The 19,644-nt window shown below is 50.7% G+C and overlaps 1 protein-coding gene across 1 annotated transcript in view; it reads left to right on the top strand.

The window, feature by feature from the left end:
• The window catches only part of LOC122389713, a 35,567-nt gene extending 15,923 nt beyond the window's left edge, over positions 1 to 19,644 (top strand). Inside the window, exons 2-8 of the mRNA XM_043382002.1 lie at positions 576 to 691; positions 3,590 to 3,700; positions 4,311 to 4,470; positions 5,467 to 5,577; positions 12,257 to 12,430; positions 15,859 to 16,011; positions 17,599 to 19,644. Coding sequence (XP_043237937.1) covers positions 576 to 691; positions 3,590 to 3,700; positions 4,311 to 4,470; positions 5,467 to 5,577; positions 12,257 to 12,430; positions 15,859 to 16,011; positions 17,599 to 17,762 — 989 coding nt within the window. The 3' untranslated portion in view covers positions 17,763 to 19,644. The remainder of the gene's footprint in view (positions 1 to 575; positions 692 to 3,589; positions 3,701 to 4,310; positions 4,471 to 5,466; positions 5,578 to 12,256; positions 12,431 to 15,858; positions 16,012 to 17,598) is intronic.

Here is a 19,644-nt window from a genome sequence, read left to right as displayed (position 1 = left end):
TCCGTGGATGAACCCGACATCTGAGCCTTCATCTCTATTCGATTACGAGGTAGCCAAGCCTTCTGGACGGCTTAGACTTTACATTTATTGTATTCTGAAATCCCAGCGAGTGGTATCACATGAAACGGCTACATAGCAACACGAAATGAGCAGCTTCATAAATCAGACCGCATCTGGCGTTCCAAGGAGTTAATATTACAATGTATGAAAACGCACTTTGTTGGTTAGTAGATTACAAGATTCAAGTGAGCCCCGAGTGAAACGTCCGCCACACTGGCGCTGGCTGTATCTATGCGGATAGCTAAGGTTGCGAATAAATGCCACTTTTCAAAGCCTGTCTGACAGTGATGTAGCGTGCACTATACATTGCTTTGATTCAGATAAATCACGTCTATTATCCGTGATAAAGGACAAACCAGACGCCAATTCGTGTGGACCAGCCGGCATTCACCCTGCGGTCATCCGTGGGTCCTGGCGGCCGCCACCCATCATGTAATTTAGTCCCGCGTCTGTCACCATTCTTTGTGTAGATCCCGTTGTCACAGGACTGACCCCAATTGTCCTCCCTTTCACAGACTCTGTATCCGAGTTGTGCAAGCACCGGTTTCGGCAGACGCTGAACCATGTCATTGACGGAGCGACACTCCACTCGAAGAACGAGCGCAATCTCGACTGCAAGCTGACATTTCAGGTGAGCGCAGGGCCGGGTGCGATGGCCCCCGAGATGCAACTGCGCGGCTTCCATCAGCGCCGTATATGAGATGTGCCGGGCGGCTATATTACTTCCTCGTTCGATGATGCTTCGAATGCCCTACATGTGCTGCATGCGAATCGAGCCGCGAATGTATGCTGAAATGCATACTGCTTCTCGAAAGCCATATTTCCCACATAGGCGGTTAAGAGTTTTCCTTATTGACTTTTGCTCTTCAACCAGAATCTCTATTGCGGAGCCTTTCTCTTGCCCATGAAGCAGCACTTCAATTCCACTCAAACATTTCCTCTGACCATTCTGCTTCCCTCACTACCTTTGCCTCCTCAGTCGCTCCCAATATCCTTGACTCCGACTGTGACTCCCCCATTATTTCTAACTCCGCCTCTGACACCCCCTGGCGACTCGCCTGAGCGCGCCCCTGCCGACGTCTGCCGGCCATTGAACACGAGCAATGAGTTCAGTGGACCATTGAGGCCGACACTGGTCAGCAAAGACGGCCTCACTCCATCTATAAACCCCACCACCTCCCCCCTCCCCCTCCAACGAGCGGCGGGCGAGCAACACGGTCTGTGACGTCATAGCGGCGAGTCACGTGATCGGACGAATGGACCGGCACTGACTGGAGTGGGTTTGCGGAACTTTAAAATAAAATATGAGTTACACAGCCAATATGAGTTAAAATTTATGTAAACATTTGCCGGCTAATGGCTAGTTTATTTTGTCTTACAAGTAATAAATTAGCCTTCATAGGCGAAGAAGGGACAATTGATACCATATTTCACGCACATTTGTCTCTTTTCACCTCACGATTTTCCTTTCTCCTTCCGTGACATATTTCTATTTCTCCTTTATCTGCGTACGTCTATCCACGCTCAGCCTTTCTGTTGGACACAAAGCGTAGTCGGGTGCTGAAATGGACTGACTAATAAATGAATCGGAATAATAAATGAATAAAGCCCGGGTGAATAATGCGATATAAATGAGCCCCAATAGCTCACACCTCTATCAGGCAGTCTGAATCTGAGGACTAGATTTAATCACGGTAGACTGCGTGCTGACGAGCTCGACCGTGTGTTAAACCAAAACCCATCAGCAGTATCATGATTTGGAAGTGAAAACACGCTTATGGTGGACATTTGATTGAGCGTTAGAGAACCTCTCGTTGTGATAAATGCGTGCACAAGCTTCAGACCGCTCTAAAGCGGTGAAAATAAACGCGGTCAAGTACGTCATAGGTTGACGTTATTTAATTAAATACAGACATTATTTTGAAGCATTTGCCCTTGGTGTTATTATTATTTTTTAGCATCCGATGCGAGCGAAGCATAGGTCCTATTTCATATACCGCAAAAATCACTCACAACAATCACAACACAGGTGAGACCGTCTGATCCGGCCGATTCCGTTTCCTCCCGGCTCCTTTTTCCGCCGGTTCTCCTCTAAAATCACCCCGTTCCTCCCGAAAACACGGTCTGCCCGTCCATTTTCCGGGTCGGCCGAGCTCGCAGATCTTCTGCGGAAGTGGAATTGCCAATTCTGCGGAGGGCCCGTCGGCCGCCGCCGACTTCCGTGGTGGCGGCGGCTGGAGCGGCCGTGGAGGACCGTACGCCAATGGGATGTAATTCACGTCCAGTCTACAGGAGTTGTCCACTGCTGGACACGGGACTCCACCGACGTCCTCTGACGTATTTATCCCATTACAAACTGTTCAATGGTGGGCAATGGATAAAGTTATAACACGTCATACATTGTTGTCAATTGACGTCCATCACTATAGGTTCAACCGATCTAACACAACCAACACTAGCTTTCGGGACTCTTCAATACCGTGCTCCATAACCCACCATCGTCCACCATCGTCCACGGCCGTCATCCACCACGCTCCGATCCAGCTCCCAGTGGCCTCCTGTTTGTATCGCCTCCCCTGGCTGTGCGGCGCCACTCCTGACGGATTTAGACAGCTCCCGACGGCATTACTTGGCAGCTCGACGGCTCGGCCTCAGGCCGCGTCCGGGCCGCCAGAGCCGCCACCGACCCGGCCGGCCGGGCAGCAGCAGCCCCGCCGGCGAGCCATTTTCAGTTTGGCGCCCGTAATCGGCCGGCCGGCGGCTCCCGAGGGAGTTGGCACGTGAAGAAGCGAATCTCGAGAAGACCGGGGCGAGCAGGAAAAAAGAAAATTACACCACACGGCCATAAAAGCCTCAGAACGGGCAGAAACGGGCAGATAATGCTCCACGGGTGGGGAGGCGCTGATTTAGGAGGCCCGTTCTGGCGGGATACCCGGCGAGCGGCGGTCAGAAGGGAACGCGGTCTTATTTATGGTATCGGGAGATGACTTTCTTTCGTATTTGGTGAGATTTGTGACAGAATGCAGCTTCTTAGAATTGTCTTATTTATTTGTGCATGTGATTCAAAGCGCAGCGTAGTTAGCAGCGAGGCGTAGTTGCAAGCAATTCCGTCTCAGCGCAGTTAGCAGTCGTCAGTGGGTCGGCATGTTTGGAGTCTTATCATCACATATCATACCACTTTCAATCAAATCACCTGTCGGTTGTCTTTCCAAAAGTTACTGCGTACCTGCTGAACGTTTTCGCGGCAATGCTCTAACCATTTGTAAGATTACGCCGCGCAAATCAAAAGGTGGAACCATTAGCAGACAAATCTGCAGCCCTTGGTCCCTGCCGCGGGAATATGATCTGGCCAGTTTGATAGGTGCAACTTTTAAATTAACTCAACTAGTCCCCGCTCACCGAACTTCATCCACCCCAACCACCACCCCTGACAAACTGCGCCACATTTGATACCGGCGCGCAGCTGCGGTGAACCAGCTGCGCCACTATCGCCGCGTGTGCGTCACATTTGTCTCCTCCTCCCCTGCAGACTGAGACGGTTCTACAGAGGTTTATGGTGCGGTTCGACTACCTGCAGTTGGACTGTAACGACCACCTCTACATCCACGACGGAGCGCACGCCATCGATGGAAAGTATAAGGTAGGTCTGTCAACTGACGAACTGTGTCTTCCTAACCGTGACAGGTATGGAATAGGCGATGGCATTGTTAGGCCAACTATAGTTGTTAAAAGTCCGTGACTCTGTGGTAACCAAGTGCCAAACGAGATCACCGTCTTCACCTTACCGTCTCCTGTCTAGAATAATTGGTTCCACACTTCTTACGTTTAGGATTCATCGTCCATGTTGTATGCGTCGTCGTTCTACTCCAGTCTAATCATGAAGATGTTAAATACGGGAGTACAGTAATTATGGCAGTTTCACACACGGACGCAGAAATGAGCAGTGTGTAAATGAGACCGGACCCTGTTGATTAGCCAGACTTAATGGGATTTTAGATCAAGGCGGTCTCAGGAGACCAGTGTTCAGAACGGTTTATACATATAATTCAATAAAAAGAAAGAGGAAAACGGTGAAAAACTGAAACAGCTTTTGAAGATACATAAACGTTGGAAAGCAAGATTTTTGGTGCTTATTTCCTTTTTAAGCTTTTTTTTCTTCTCCTGTAACAGAAACAGACTTTCTCATGCATCAGTTGAGTAAATGGAGCTGGAAGTCGTGCATGTAACTGCCACGATTTCCCCTTTCGCAGGCGGACCTGTCGTGTCGAAACACGAAGGAGTCTGTGGGCACGCTGTACACTCGGAGTAACCATCTGACGCTCGAGTACAAAACGGACGCCTGGGGCACCAGCAAAAATGGGTTCCGAATGGTCATCACGGCGTTCAAACACGTCACAAAGGATATGGTCGGTTAGTATGGCAGCGTGCAGGCTGCGGATCGAATCCTGCTGCAGGAACTCTTTTATCTCGTCGAAACGTGTTTAAATTGCTTGAAGAGGCACAGGAAGTAAAAGGGACTGTGCTGTATCCTCAAAACCGGCATCGATTGTGCTGCAAGTTGTTCAAACAGCATGTGGTGTTTATGGATCGTGGTTCGTGAACCTCATAGTTTTGTGCACAAAAAATACAGGATTGTGCACTCATGCCGCACCTCTACCCCTACCTGCGTAGATATTATAATGGAAACGCCGTTTTTATGCATTTCAAGGAGCCTTTCATAGCGCTCTATATAAACACATCTCAAGCAGCCGTCCTCCCCACGTGGCCGGGCTTATCTACCGCTGTCCAGCCGTCCCGGAAGTAGGTCTCCCCGCGGGCTGAGCCAGGATGGACTGCCGCCTCATATCCTGGCCCGGTTCAGCAGAGACCCGGCAGAGCCAGAACACTATCTGAGCCCCCACCTCAGCCGGCGAGCCGTCCACTCGGCTAAAAGATGGCCGCCGCGACATTTCGGGCACGGCCAATGCTAAGCGCGCGTAAATGACGTGTCAGCACCGTCAGATAAGCGGTTATAAATCGCCCACTTCAGCACCCGCGGATGGCCAGAATACCATTTGAATGGAGCGATTCGGCGCGGATTCAGACACTCGGCTGGGCGGGTGAGAGTGTTTAAGGTAACACGCTTACCGTCCGGCTCTTGCTGCCGAGCTGTGCTACCTTATACGTTACTTCTGTCTCATTCTTCCGGGTCTGTTTCTGATCTAACTTTAAACGTTGCTCTCGTCCGTTCCACCGACTGTGTCGTTTCCGTTCTGAAATCATAATCGCTTCTTCCTCCTCTCTCACCCTCCGTCCGTCCGTCCCCCCCCTCTCTCTCTCTCTCTCTCTCTCTCTCTCTCTCTCTCTCTCTCTCTCTCTCTCTCCCTCCCCGCTGTACCCTCTCTGACGTCACTCCCTTACCGGCAGCGTGCGACCAGTTTCTGTGCGACGACCACTGTATCTCCAGTGACCTGCTGTGTGACGGGGTGGTCCACTGTCTGCACGGAGGCGACGAGTCGGTCATCGCCGGCTGTGTCGGTGAGTAGTGAGTCTAAAAATGAGTCCCGTGAGCTGTAGAGTCAGATACGGCTTCTCGGTGAGTCATGAGTTTTGAATGGGGTACAGGCTCCTGATGAGCCATGCGTTGATAACGATTCCTCAGTGAATCATGGGTTTGTCACGACCTCTTCATGTCGATGACATTTGCCTTATCGACGTCCCCCTTTCTTCACTTCAGTCCTCTAAGTAAGTTTTTTTTTAACATAACACTTTTACCATATGAGGAAGATAAACGAACGCAACTCGAAAGAGTTTTGATCCATAGACCTTCGCATAAAATGAAGACTTTTAAAAGTAAGACTTTTATCAGCAAAAGCCTTCTTAAAATAGATGTCGGACAGCACATTTCTTCAAGCGCCCATGCTCTCAGTGCCTGTACGCCGGGGCCTGTCAAAGATTTGCTGTCATGATACTGCCGCGGCTGTCACTAACTTCTGCGACACATTAAACGGTCCGAGTTGGCGCACCGATCTCAACTTGCCACGATATCTTCTCAACGCGTACTACCGCCATCCCCTGGGGGCCTCTTAGACCCGATCGGCCACCAATTGAGGAGGAACACCTGAGGCCGCACTCAGCTTTGCTCTCCAATCGCCCGTGGTTACAGCTGGAGCTCTATAGATTGGCTACCGCATAGTGCACACACCACCAGTGCACTGTACTATGCCATAGGCGTTATCACAGGTGTATTCGCGGCCATTGGGGAGACGTAAGAAAAGAAGAAAGTAACTTGCCCCAAGAACTTTAAATTATCAGTTAGCATGCACCCTTTCCTTGATATGTAGAGAATTTACCATTAATTGTTAGAGAAAATTGCATTTAAAATCTTCCATTTATGCTTTTTTCATCGTTTGCACAATATGTTCTTTTACTAAGCTAGAAACACTAATTAGAAATAAAATAGTTCCCGCATCATCAAGAACAATAGGGAAGGCTTGAAGTGAATACAATAATCTAAACGGTTTTATAATCTATGTGAAGACACTTCTAAAATTGCCTGTAGAAATAGTTAGTGATAACAAAAGTTCAACTTTTTCACAAGACGGATGTCTATAAACCTATTCAACGTGTGACAACTCAGCCGGTATTTCGTCGCCTACAGGCCAGCTTTCCCTAGTGACCGATAGAGGCGCTGCTATCGATGTCCGGCCGTGCCGCCTAACGGATCACCATTGGTGAGTGATCACCATTGGCACACGTTGTGCACTAACAGGTAACGAGCCTCGGGCGCGCTCCGCTGAAATATTGAACGTCCGTGTGTCGCCGTTGCGGTCAGTAGCGCCGGTCGGCTGACGCCTGTGACCACAATCAATCGAACTCTGGCGACAGGTCCAATCTGTTCGCTGTCGCCACCCGTGTGTGAGTCGACGACAGGACACGGGGCAGTGCCACGGACCGTTTCTTATGTGCTGTGAACCTCAAACCAGACATACTGCCGCGCAAAGCGCAATGCGTCCGCCAGTCGTTCGCTTCTCAGCAAAGCTTTGTCAGAACACAGGTAATAATATGTATGCATTTTTAATCAAGCCAATCTGGTAAATAGGTATCATGAACTTGATTGCAATCGAAAGCTTGTCATCACCTTGCACTACAATGTTTATTTATCGGCTACTTTCTCTCTTACAAACTGTTAACATTCAACATCAACATCAACTTAAGTATCGACATTCAACACTGTCATTGTCACCTGACTGATACGGCAGCCATTACACCCACGACCTGTGGGCTTCCCCTGTATTACAGCCAAATGATGGCCGTAATTCCACCCCGCAACATTGGACATTCCGTGCATTGCCGCCGCACGCTTCGCTACGGGCCGGATTCGGGCGGAGCGGGGGCGGCGCAGAATCGCAGCGGGGTTGGGCGGACATGAGGCCCTACGGTCCACAGGAGCCACATTTCACGTGTGCATACAGGAAGTACAAAGGCGAGGTGCCAGTGCGTAGGCAGCTCAGGGGGTGAGTGGGGAGGAGCATAAGCCACTGCTGAAGCGGTTAAACCGGTAACAAGGTAGTGCAGTCTATGGGGCGTCGAGACAGCGTGGGTGGGCCACCATTGTGGTCTGTGGAAGCCCGTGGGTGGCGATGGAGCGACGGTAATGATGCAGGGGTTAGGGCGGAAGTCGGGCGGGGTTTGGAACGGCGGGTGGCACGAATGGGGGCGCTGAGGACTGAGGGCGGACGGGGGCGGCGTTGGCGGCGATGACGATGGCGGAGGAGCAGGGGCGAGGGCGAGGGCGAGGGCAGGGTGGGGCGAACAGTTTTCGATCGCGCCCGCTCCGTGCCGGGAAGGCGTTGGCCGCCGCCGACCGCCGGTGGCCGCGTAACCCCAGCAAACAGCCCTAATCGATGCGTGCCGACCGCCGACCAGACCCCGATCAAGTGCGGCTCTCAAACTCGCTTGGCCGGTTTGAGTGGCACCGGGGAATCGAACGTCGGCTCTGAACGCGGCCAGTAACTGAACGGGGACGCAGCGGGGGGTCGGACGGCTCGGCGGGCCACCGATGGACCTGTGGATACCCACTCAGTGAGGGATTGTAGAGGCGTGTCATGTGGTTAGTGAAAAACGCTGTGCTTACAAGGATACAACAAGGATAATTGCCCGCGGCATGAATACCGAGGACAACGTTATGTAAGCTCATGTTCTCATGTTGCAAAAAAAGTACGTAGTAGATACTTCTGTAGGAGGAAAATAGGCTGTGGTGAGGGGTGACAGTCATGGCGCTCGGAAGAGGCCGCGATACCACTTCAACGCTCAGTTAATTTAATCACAACGTAACAAAAAAGACCTCGTGAATTGTACACTCTCTTCGGTAACTTTGGATACAATGAGTACGCCACGAGTTGCATCACCCATGCACATCAAAATATGATATCGTTATCTACCTAAACCTATCTATTTACGAATATCACATCACGAAGACGGTCTCCTTATTCATCTCCCTTCAAATCGCAGGGCTGGGAATTTCACGCACAAAGCCGAGGCCTGTGAGATCCGTTCTTTTGCCGAGGATCGAACTGCTACTGAATTGACTCAGAAAGTTTGTATGGACAGAGCACGGAAGGGTGCGTTGGGGAACGCGGATGAAATGGAGCGAGAGGCGGAGTCGATCGCTTTTAAAATTATCATTTTTGTTAAGTTAATGCCATAGAAGGTGCATCCGATCGTAAAATATGTCAATATCACAGTATAAAACTGTATGTATGTACCTAGTATGTATGTAGATACGTAGATAAACGTATGTAGATAAACACATATGTAGATAAACACTGATCCTTTCATTTGTCATGCTTGCAAAAAACTGCAATAAACGCCATGCAAGCTGCACTTCTAAATTCCGTGTGACAGACCTTTTATCGCATAATATTTAGATGAATAATACCTACAAATCTAATAACTATTAAATACCTGCCACAAGTATAATACCTACGCATTAGATTTGTGGCACATGTACTGCATTTATCAGCCACAGAGTGCCGCTCAGATAACCCGACCAAAGTGTTTGCTGCCGTTTCCGGTGTGCTGATTTTATGAGCGCCACGGCCGCGGGTAACGAACGGTAAAGGTCACCAGTTACGGCTCTGTGTAATATATAGTCCCGTCAGAGAGCGTTTGAAGGCCTTTAACTGGCCCTGCTCGGCTGAATGGCTTGTTGCCTCATCCGTTGCGTGTATCATTATTTATTTGGCCGCTGATTAAAGTAGGTGCTTACGATGGATGTTACCTTTTTACAGTCATGCTTTATTACGTCGTCGAAAAACCGGTCCATTTGAATGGACATTTTACAGCCATTCTTCACATGCATGTTAAATAAGAGCATGTATTGTCATGACTCATGTTTTCCATTCAATGAACGTCAATTCATTTACTTCCCATCCACCACTAGCAAATTTAGAGCTATACGGACCTTCCTAGGTCTTCCCAGGGCTAAAATTAGGCGGCCTTGACTCGAGTAATTACCGGTCGGGGCATATATCCCGGCCGGCAGACTGCACTGCCCGGGCATCTGATGACATCTGAGTCACCGAATGGCTTGATAGGCTAATTAATGCTACTTCAGAGGCCTCACTCCAAGACGGCCAAGAATAACGGGCTAGCCGGACACAAAAGGCGTATGCGGTACGAGCAAGGTCAAGTGGGTGACTCTCCTGTTGTTTCCCGGTTTTAGCAATGAAGATCATAGTTTATGCACAGTTTGGGATATACACATTTACACTGCATCGTCATGAAAATAAACAACATTCTCACTCATTCTCACATTCTCACAACAATTCTCACAGGTTTGTCATTCTCACTCTAAAGACTCAACACAAAGCCAGTTTGCGGCTATTAGAAGAACGGCTGTCAGTGCAGTCGACCAGTCAGAATCACTAGCTACCACACATGCATAATGATCTCCCTGCCGACGCGCCTACAAAACCCAACAAACAAGTCTCCGCCACATAACAAAGATCGGAATTGACCGCGGCCACGCTGTGTCCAAATCGCCCATTCACTGCGGACCGAGCCGTAATGCCTGGAACGTAGACTGTTCCGCATGACACGGAAGCGTTGCGGAACGGAACGCTGGTTCGATCAGAGACTTTCTGCTCGCTGCAATTTGGTGTTTATGATAAAGCCGACAACCGAATGAACATAATCATATTAAAGCTTGATTATAGTAGGTATAGATATTCAACAAGTTACACAAAGAACTACGATTTAACGCTTCACAATTTATCACTGGAAAACAGCAGCAAGTAATACAACAATGTTTGACAATCGCCAACGTCCGTGTTGCGTTGACCAGTACCTGCACACGCTAACGACAAAGCAGCCAGCTTTGCCAATTGTCGACGTCCGTGTTGCGTTGACCAGTACCTGGGATCTCAGCCACCAGGGACGGTCACCTGCGGGCTGCAGCTCTCCAAAAGCCGCCGGCCGTTCTCGGGCTGAGCTGCGGCAGCTCGGTGCACACTCGCCGGCCGGGCTGCACGGCTAGCTCGTAAATCGGCGAGCTGCGCCAGCCGCCGAGCCGCGGCAGCTTTGAGTCAGTGCCGGCGGCCGGCTCACCTGGGCTCGACCGGGGCAGGGACGCCGAGCGCTGTCCAGGGGGAAGAGACGTTCGGACTAGCGTGTAGCAAGCGACCTAGCTACAGCACTGTAGGAGGCAAGGCGCTCTATGGTGACCGAAAGAGTCACAACGACATTCGGCCAAGTCAGACCGTCAAAATTTTGGGTGTGCTGCTCGACCGACACCTGACGTGGGATCCCCACATAACCATGGTTGTGCGTCGCTGCAACTCCATCCTCGCATCCCTCCACAAAATCCGGCACCACCTCACACCTGACGTCCTTAAACTCTTAGTCCAAGCCCACGTGTTCCCACACATTCAGTATTGCCTGTCCGTCTGGGGAGGAGCCGCCAAGTGTCAAATGCAGCGCGTCCAAAAGACGATGAACTTCGCCGCCAGACTTGTGACCGGGACACGACGGTCCGAGCATATATCGCCGGCGTTGGAGTCGCTTAGTTGGGAGAGGGTGGATGTGATGCTGCGCCGCCATGATCATGTTCACGTCCAGAGAGCCCTGTATAATGACCAATGTCCCCCAGCGATGTCGGCCATGTTCACCCGCCGGGCCGAAGTGTCGTCACGTGACACTCGCGCGGTAGCAGCCGGGAAGTTGCAGCTCCCGAAGTGGCGGCTCGCAAGAACTCAGCGGGAGTTTGCATATAGAGCGGCAGCATCGTGGAATGCGAAGGGCACCGCCATAGGCACCTGATTTTAGAATGTCAACCTGCTGATGTCAACTTCTTACATGCGGATGATGCGTTCGCGAGTGTTTTAATGTAATCGTCGATGTGTTTTAACGTAGCTTTTGCCATTGTATCAGCATCATATATTTTTAATTGGGTCTCACTTAGCTCCTATGTCACCATGTCACATTCCTGACCGGATTCTTAATACCCACCCCGTGGAAGAATTCTAATAAATGACTTTGACTTTGACTTTGACTTTGAAGAGTCGAATGCTTTTACAAAACAGAATCATCATTACTCAAAGGAGTTCAGTTAAATGTTAGCGCCCAGCGATATCGAATCGAATTAAGTCTGAATGACCATTTCGTAAGAAATGCTCGTCTGTGTGCTAGCGATAAGAAATAAATGAAGGAATAGTATCTAGGTTCTTTTTTGATGGCTTATTCCTATCATCGATAACTTACAGGCAGCATCTTCAATGCCAACGCAGCAGGCTCCGTAAATCTAATGCAATTTTTTATGTTTTCTCAGACATTTCTTGTCATGACAACCATTCAAAGGCATTGACCACCCGTACGTCTAGACATCAATATAGCCCGCGACAGACGCAGCTGTCAACTTGCCCCAGCTCGGGATTGTGACTTCTATTTTTTGTTGTGACTGGTGAATGGTGTCCGATGAAGATGCAAATTGTGCAGTCCGCTAACTTTGACGCTGTAGTGTGTGCAATTGTAAGTGGATCTAGGCAGGGAATATTGGATCGACAACAGACAAACAACAACAAAAACATGTTTTACCGTGCTTAGTTCAATGCAAACGTTCATTAACTGAGTGCGATCGTCTCTACCACGGTCGGTACGCACCACTGTAAATGTACAATACACCCTTAGTTGACTTTTGCGTGACTTCTTTCGCCAGACGCCGGCCTGGGGACCATGTTTGGTCTGGATCAGACCATGTTCCTGGGCGCGGCCGCCGGCGTCGCGGGCGTCATCATAATCGTCGTCATCAGCGTCATCGTCTGCCTGTGCCGCCGCCGCCGCCGGCGCCAACGTCATCCAAACAACGGAACAGTCAACAACACCTACCAGAGTAAGTGTCTGGGGGAAGGGGCGGGGAAGGCTGGAGGGGGAGGGAGGCGAAATAGCGTACATTTCTACTGCGCTTCGCTATGAAGTCTTCCACGTGAACTCTCGAGTTGCAAAGTGTGCAAAGCCGGCAAACGCAATCAATAGGAAGTTCAGGAGCATTCTGCAAGCTGGGAGATTTTCTTGAGGCGAGAAAGTTTACTTGCGGTGAGAGTTTTTAATGAAAATACCCTGCCCAGGGTATCTGGGTATGCCAGTTCCCTATGACCGGTAACTTCGTTCAAGTTTTAATCTCTCGGAACAAAATGAACATCTACGTCATGCAAAATTGTGAACGTTTGTCCTAAACCACAGACCTCGGCATGGCTAAGTAATTGTAGCATCCACAAATTTATGAAAACCCCGTGCATTAAAAGGAAAATAAGCTTCCCTTGTTGAATGAATGTACTAGCCTCAACCTACTGTAAAACCTCAACTATCCTCTACAAAAAAGCTTCAGTTCCCCGGCTTTATTTTATTATAATTATCAGTACCATTTTTAGGCGAACGGTCCAAAGGTATACGCAAAAGAAAGCGAATTCCAACGGCCGACCTACCCTAAATGCAGCAGAGTGCTTGACATACCAGAACTGACGAAGTTGCATCATCCATGGTCCAGCCTAAATGCAATATTTCTGAACGATGTAGTTCTTTTCCAAAACTGGCAATCAATCGCGTAATCTCAAAGCGTTCATATGCATCATGTTTCTCATCAGCAACTCAGAAGCACATCTCTTGGTGAAGGGAATTCCCTCAACGCGGACGAAAGAAATTAGGTTGCTTATCGGTTGGCATTTGTCATTTCATTGTCGTAATAGCATCCATTTTATGATTTTACTGCTGTAAAAGTCTTATTCAAAGCAAACGATAAAGAACTGCACTCAGCATAGCGGATGCCTTGCTCCATTTATTAATCCGTACATGCAGTACCTAAGTAGTAAATTACATGCATTCATGCAGTTGCGAATCTATTGAAGTGGGACTCCAACTTTTTCAATTCCAGCTGGAACGGTGCCATGTCGTCGACCTATTCGCTAGAAGTTTTCAGCTCATACATCATGTACCCAAGCAATGGTCAAGAGAATGAATCAGCAGATTGCATTTCATAGTACACACCAGCGCACCCAATCGAAACCAAACAAAAACAAAAGCAACATGCCTCATCCTTGCACAAACCCTGGGCTCTCCCACCTCTGAGCCGGGACAGTTCACGGGCACATGCTGACACGACAGTGCCCGTGAACAGTGCCGGGGTGCCGACGGCATTCCACAAAGGACGCCATCGCGGCGCCGGCCGGTACGCTGTGCCGCGGCTGGGTACGGTGTGGGATCGATACTTCCCGGCGGCTGTCGAGGGTGAGAGGCACCCCCAAACGGGCCACCGGGCCGAGCCGGGCCGATCCGACACTCGGCGTCAACGCTGCCGTCACCGTCACAATCGTCATCGCTGCTGCCACTACCGGCGGCGCAGCGGGGGACGCAGGAATACCGGCCCGACCGCAGACACCAGCATTACAAGTCAGATGAGACTGAACACCACCAGACACGAGCTTTTGTTCCATGCCACTCTGCAAAACGATTGGTCTTGTCCAACGGTGTATCCCCTTTGTAGAGGAGCAGAGAAACTTCATGCATTTACTCGCATTCGAGACGCCGTTCTGTAGGAAGGACTCTACACTCTACAGCCCTTGAGCTATGGTCACTATGGTCGCCCCTCACCGCCGTCGGGTGCGGAGTAGTGTAGCCTGCGGAGTGCGGAGTAGACTGTCTGACCCTGCTGACCACTGTCTCCGGTCTCTGACGCCATCCCGGTCCCCGGCTGGCGATTTATTCATGCTCCCCGCCGCGCCTGGCTGCTGCAGCGCCGCCACTGCACCGCGAGGCTTCCGAGGTGGCTGCAAGGGCCGCGCCTCACCGGGCCGCTGCAGATTGCACTCGTAAACCGGCAACCGAACCACCAGCACATATTCATTTATATATTTTGGAGACAACGTATGATCACAATATATGTATATGAATTGCTAGGACATGACCTGCCAGAAAACTACCAGAAACTATTTGTCCTATATTTTCAATTGGATATAATTGCAGATTGCTCGTTAATAAACTTCTTTAAATAGCTCCGCACCGTGATAATGGTCGAATCTGGCCACAAAAGCACATACTGGTGGTTGCATTGCATCATCATAACCTCATTTTATTCCCATCCTTCATCTTTACACCAGCTTCCTCCTTCACCCCTGCACCTCTCTCCGTCTTCCTCTACCTCACCAGCCCCCTCGCCTCTCTGGCCAACGACCCCATCTTCTGCTGGCGGCCTCGACAATACTTCAGAGCACAGAAATGTCGCCGGCACTCGCGCAAATCAATGGGACAAGATGACGGGTACTGGAAGAACGCACTTCTCGACATCGGATGCAAAGCGGACGAAGGACTTACTATCCGGTCGCCAATGCTTCCATCTCGCCGTCATTTCCGTCGGAGTTATCGTCACCGATAAGACATAACTCACCTAAGGACGGAGGTCCGAGCTATGCTATGACCTCGGTCGGAGAATCGCTCGAGTCACCAACATATCCATATCCATTTGCTGGGTCAGCTGTGGATAGATGCAAAGTCTTCGCAGTTTTCCGAGCTCTTTATTTGTTTTCACATTTCACAGCTGGTTTACAGGTCGCCAGGTTACAGCTGAGTCACAGCTTAGTCACGACTGACCCACGACTGAGTCACAACTGAGACAAGGTTGTCTAACGGCGGCAGAGCGATTGAGACAAAGCTGGATCACATACTGAATCGCCGCTGCGTTACAATGTCCCTCACTTCGAAAAGCGCCGGCTCGTCAGCAGCAGACTCGACTCGTTTCAAAGACGGTCGGATTAGCCAGATTTTCTCGGCTCATCTCCGGGGACGGCTCAGTTTGAGCTCCAACTGATGGCTCATTCAGGTTGTCACTCATAGCTCAGTCCAGCTGTCTCGAATGGGTCAGGGCCCAGGGGTCACTCTACCTGCCACTGATGGCTCACTCTGGCTGTCACAATCACAACCACGGCTCAACAATCTCTGACTTCGCGCACACCAGACGACTCTGAGCGTCACCGCCTGGTTTGAAGGTCCGGAAACAGTCGATTTAAGGACGGATTATACTGAAGTACCCGCGACGACGAGGTTATAATGGCTGCGTGGAGTGTACCGTAATCCCGGAAATCTCCGAGATGTTAGTTAGAGCCACCAGCTTAGTGAGGATTAGCAAAAGAAGTCCGATTAACTTCCTGTATCCTCGAGATACGCACATGCAACGCCATTATTATTGTTTTGCAACACTTCAGCGAGCACAGATTGTGGATTAATCTGTTGTACCGGAACTCAAACCGTGTTCTTTCTTGCTGTTCACAGTGGCTTCCGTGAACTACTCGGGCTCGAACGGCACTCGGGCAGGCACCGAGAAGCAGCCGTTTTCGGAAAACTGGCTCCACCCTGCGGTATGGACGGGGTTCCCTCTCAGCGCGCACTGCTCACCGTCAAGGTCAAAACGCCGGGGTCAGACAGGTGGGTGAGCGCAGAGTGACCTCGCCGCAGGTCAAGGTCATCGGTGATGATGTCAAGGACACGACTGTGGCCGTGATATCGAATCTCAGTGATAATACATGTAAACTAACGTAACGAAACTGAAGAACGTTAAATGTATCCTCAACATTCTGCAATTTTTGCTAATGTGCTAGCGTCACCACAGACGAAATTGAAGGAATTGTTCTTCCCTGTGTGAAATGAGAATCTTGACCCGCTTTGTTCCGTTCCGCTGATGAAACAAACTTGGCCCGCGAGTTGAACGCTTTGTTCAAAATAATTAGATATCAAAATTATCCTTAATTAACCGTCCCTCATTTTCAATATAACAAACCAAATATGAAATTTCGCCAACTCTTTATGCATTTCATAGCGATGACGTGCTAATGACTGGTCTGCGCTGTGTTACCTCAGACTAGCAGTGAGGCTACCACTCCCATATATTGCACCTAACTGCTAAACTCTGAGCGGCCCATTTCAGCCGAAATCCGCCGGCGCTCTCCCTGATTTACTCCTTCCGCTCCCTTGTAACCCTATGCCGCGTCATTCCAAGGTTGGGAGCGGCGAGGTCATTCGAGTCGACAGGAGCGTTAAAGGGACTCTCCCACCTTAACATTAGTTTTGAGTTGAGATAGCCAAGTTTGCGGCCAGGCTCAGAAACCACCATTTATCCTGGTCGCAACCCCCGCAGCTTTATGGTGTTCAAGAAATTTCTTCCCTTTACTTGCAGGGTGGGACCAGCGTGGTCCCTATCTCTTAACCATTACGGGTATCTGATGACGTCATCAGGCTTTCGAACGTCCGTTAAATGTTTGACTAAAACGTTTTGTAGCACGCGGTGGTATACGCTGCTTTGCGCGCAACAAATGCCGCACTTTCAAATAAAGTCGCTAGGAACAGCGGAGATCCCAAAAAGTAAACAAAAGTAAAAGTCTAATATCTTGAAAACTGGTGAATATTTTTCGATGAAATTTGGTAGATATTCGTTTTTGCTCTTTCTGAACCGAGCGACATCACTTTCATGCCAATTCATTAACTTTTTTGAAGGTGGGAGGGTCCCTTTAATGACAGAAATGGGTGTTGATTCAGGATTCAGGTGCTACCATGTAGGATATATGACATGGTATGACAGACGTTGTCAAAATGAACACGCCTCAACCTGATGAATGGTCCACCAGCTTTGACAAACATATAACACACTTCGAATTTTGACGCCTTTTGGCGACTTTTGACCCACGAAGCTTCCTGCTCTGAGTGCTCGTTTGCTGTAGGTTACGCAGGAGCACATAGAGCAACCGTCATTTTCAACAGTAATTTGTTTCCAGTAGCTTTTACTATGAACCTTTTAACTTCTGTGTGACTGGATGACCTTGGTGACCTACAAAGGCTTGCTCCTGACCTTTCTCTACTGAATTGTGGTGTGGTGGTCTTTGACCCTTATTCCTACCCCTTCAATCTGTAGTAGAAGCAAGACTCTGTGACCTTTTGGCCACAAGGATTGCGACCTCTCCACTCGCATCCCCCCGTGCAGGCCAAGGTCGTGACCGGTGACATTTGGCTGCGTTTCAGCGACCCCGCCGGCCAGAAGGATGAGTGGTTCGTGTGAGGGGTGGCGCCGCCGCAGGGGGGCGAGGTCGGCTGACCCCAGCCGACCTGCCCAGGAGTCAGCGGTTGCGGCAGCGGTGGCGGCGGCCGACCGGCTAGCCGGCTGGGCTCGCTTCTTGGTCATCTGAGCGGCTCGACGCCAACAAGGCTCGCTTCTTGGCCGTCTTAGCGGAGATGTACCGCGCCGGGTTCAACCGATCGGCGGTTAACGTCTCCGTACGGTGGCAAACGTCGGTGAGCAAGTGACTGAAGCGGCCGCTCGAACGCGACCGGAGCTGCTTCAGGAGGCGACGAGCGCTCGCCGACAGCTGCTCACTCGGCGCGTGAACCGCGAGTCATGGAGTCGTTGGAGTCTTCGGAAGAGTTGGAGTCCATGGAACCTGCACAGATCCCGACCCGACTCCAACCCGACTCGAGGCTCCAGACGACGATCGCTCCCGGTGTAACTGCGAGTCGCGTGTGCTCGAGGGCAGACCGCGGCCCGCTCGAGTATCGAGAGCGGAATCGCGACCCAGCGCGTCCGTGCACTTCAGTGTGAGCGGTGTGACTAACTGCATTTACCTGTGTCACATCCGTCACCCTCTGGACAGCGGAGAGCCCGCATCAGTGTAGTCACTAACTCCAAAACTCCACTCACTAACTCGCTGCGAGTGAGCCAAGTGGGCGTCAGCCGCCGCCACCGAGAGACGCCACAGTTTCGGTGAACGTGACCGTGCGAGCGCGTGCACATACTGCGTGTCTTGCACACTGTGAGACGTGTGTGTCAGTATGAGAAGCCCGCCGCATCGCACAACCGGACAAAACTGTGTAGATGCAGGAGCTATCGCGACCGCGCGGGCCGCTGCTTTGTGCGCTGTGTGCAGTGCGGTGCGGGCGACGTCTGTTTATGCGTGTGTGTGCGTGTTCGGAGCGTGTCGAGTGCGTTCCTAGCTTGTTGCGTGTGTGCGTTTGTGCGTATCTGCGCGTGTGCGTGCCCCTGTGCCTGCTGGCTAGGACTGTGTCTCATCCTGCGCCGCCGCGCCAGAGCACATAACTTAGGTAGAAGATGGCTTTAATAGTGATCGACCCTCGCCCTGCCGGCTCGCCGAACTAAACTCGGCGCCGTGAGCGGAATCCGCAGTGGAGCTATCGGTCGGTAGTCATGACAACGTGTGTGATATAGACACCTCTCGGCGGCCGAAGCTAAATTTTCAGAAAAAAAAGCAACGGTGTGCGCCGGCTCGTCCCATGCTTGTAGGAAGCTGTCCCGAGCGGTGGAAAGCACCAATAACTGTCATATCAGCCTAGTCATATCCCCGCGGCCGACAATACGAGAAGCACACTCTCGACTTTCACAAGTTGTATACGGGGGAGGGAGACGACTTTTCGATCCATTTACGGCGTTTTGGTGTACTGTAGGCCGTCGCGCGAGCGCTGAGTGCTGGGTAGAGAAGAGAAGCACCGCGGGGAGAGAAGGGAGCACCGCCATCTGAGATTGCACGCTGTCATCGGGAGCCGGGGAAGCGCCACACCCGGGTTAGAGTGTGAGGAACTTTGGGATAGAGTGCGGACGAAACTGCCGGTATGCCCCGAACAGCAAGGCTTGAGCTCATCGAATCCGAACCCTGAAACAAACCATGGGTGACCTGAGTGACGGTGTGTCAAATGCAGAGCAGACTATTTTTCTAAGCGAGAGCACTATTCACTTGAACAAGTGCTTTCACTAAGGATGCCTGTCCGCAGCTGAACCTTCCGTCAGGTCACCGATGGCTTGTGTCTCAGAGTTCTCCGGTGTAGCCCACTCGGCAGTGAAGTCATCACGACACCTAATAGTGACGTCATCACTGTATCCAGGGAGTGACGCCACCGCGGCTTCGGGGCGGCGCAGCTCAGTCATTCTGAGCCCAGTCAGTGTATAGTTACATTTCCGTGTTGAGTTTTTGTAAATTTGTATCGAGACGTTCTTGTGTGTAGCGCACGAATCTCCAGCTCGATGAACAGACACCACCAAAAATAAAACAGGGAAATACA

Source organism: Amphibalanus amphitrite, unplaced genomic scaffold, assembly GCF_019059575.1.
Source record: "Amphibalanus amphitrite isolate SeventyFive unplaced genomic scaffold, NRLGWU_Aamphi_draft 000369F_arrow, whole genome shotgun sequence".
NCBI lineage: Eukaryota > Metazoa > Arthropoda > Thecostraca > Balanomorpha > Balanidae > Amphibalanus > Amphibalanus amphitrite.
Note: the sequence above shows the minus strand (reverse complement) of the source record. Positions and strands in the feature narration are given on the sequence as shown.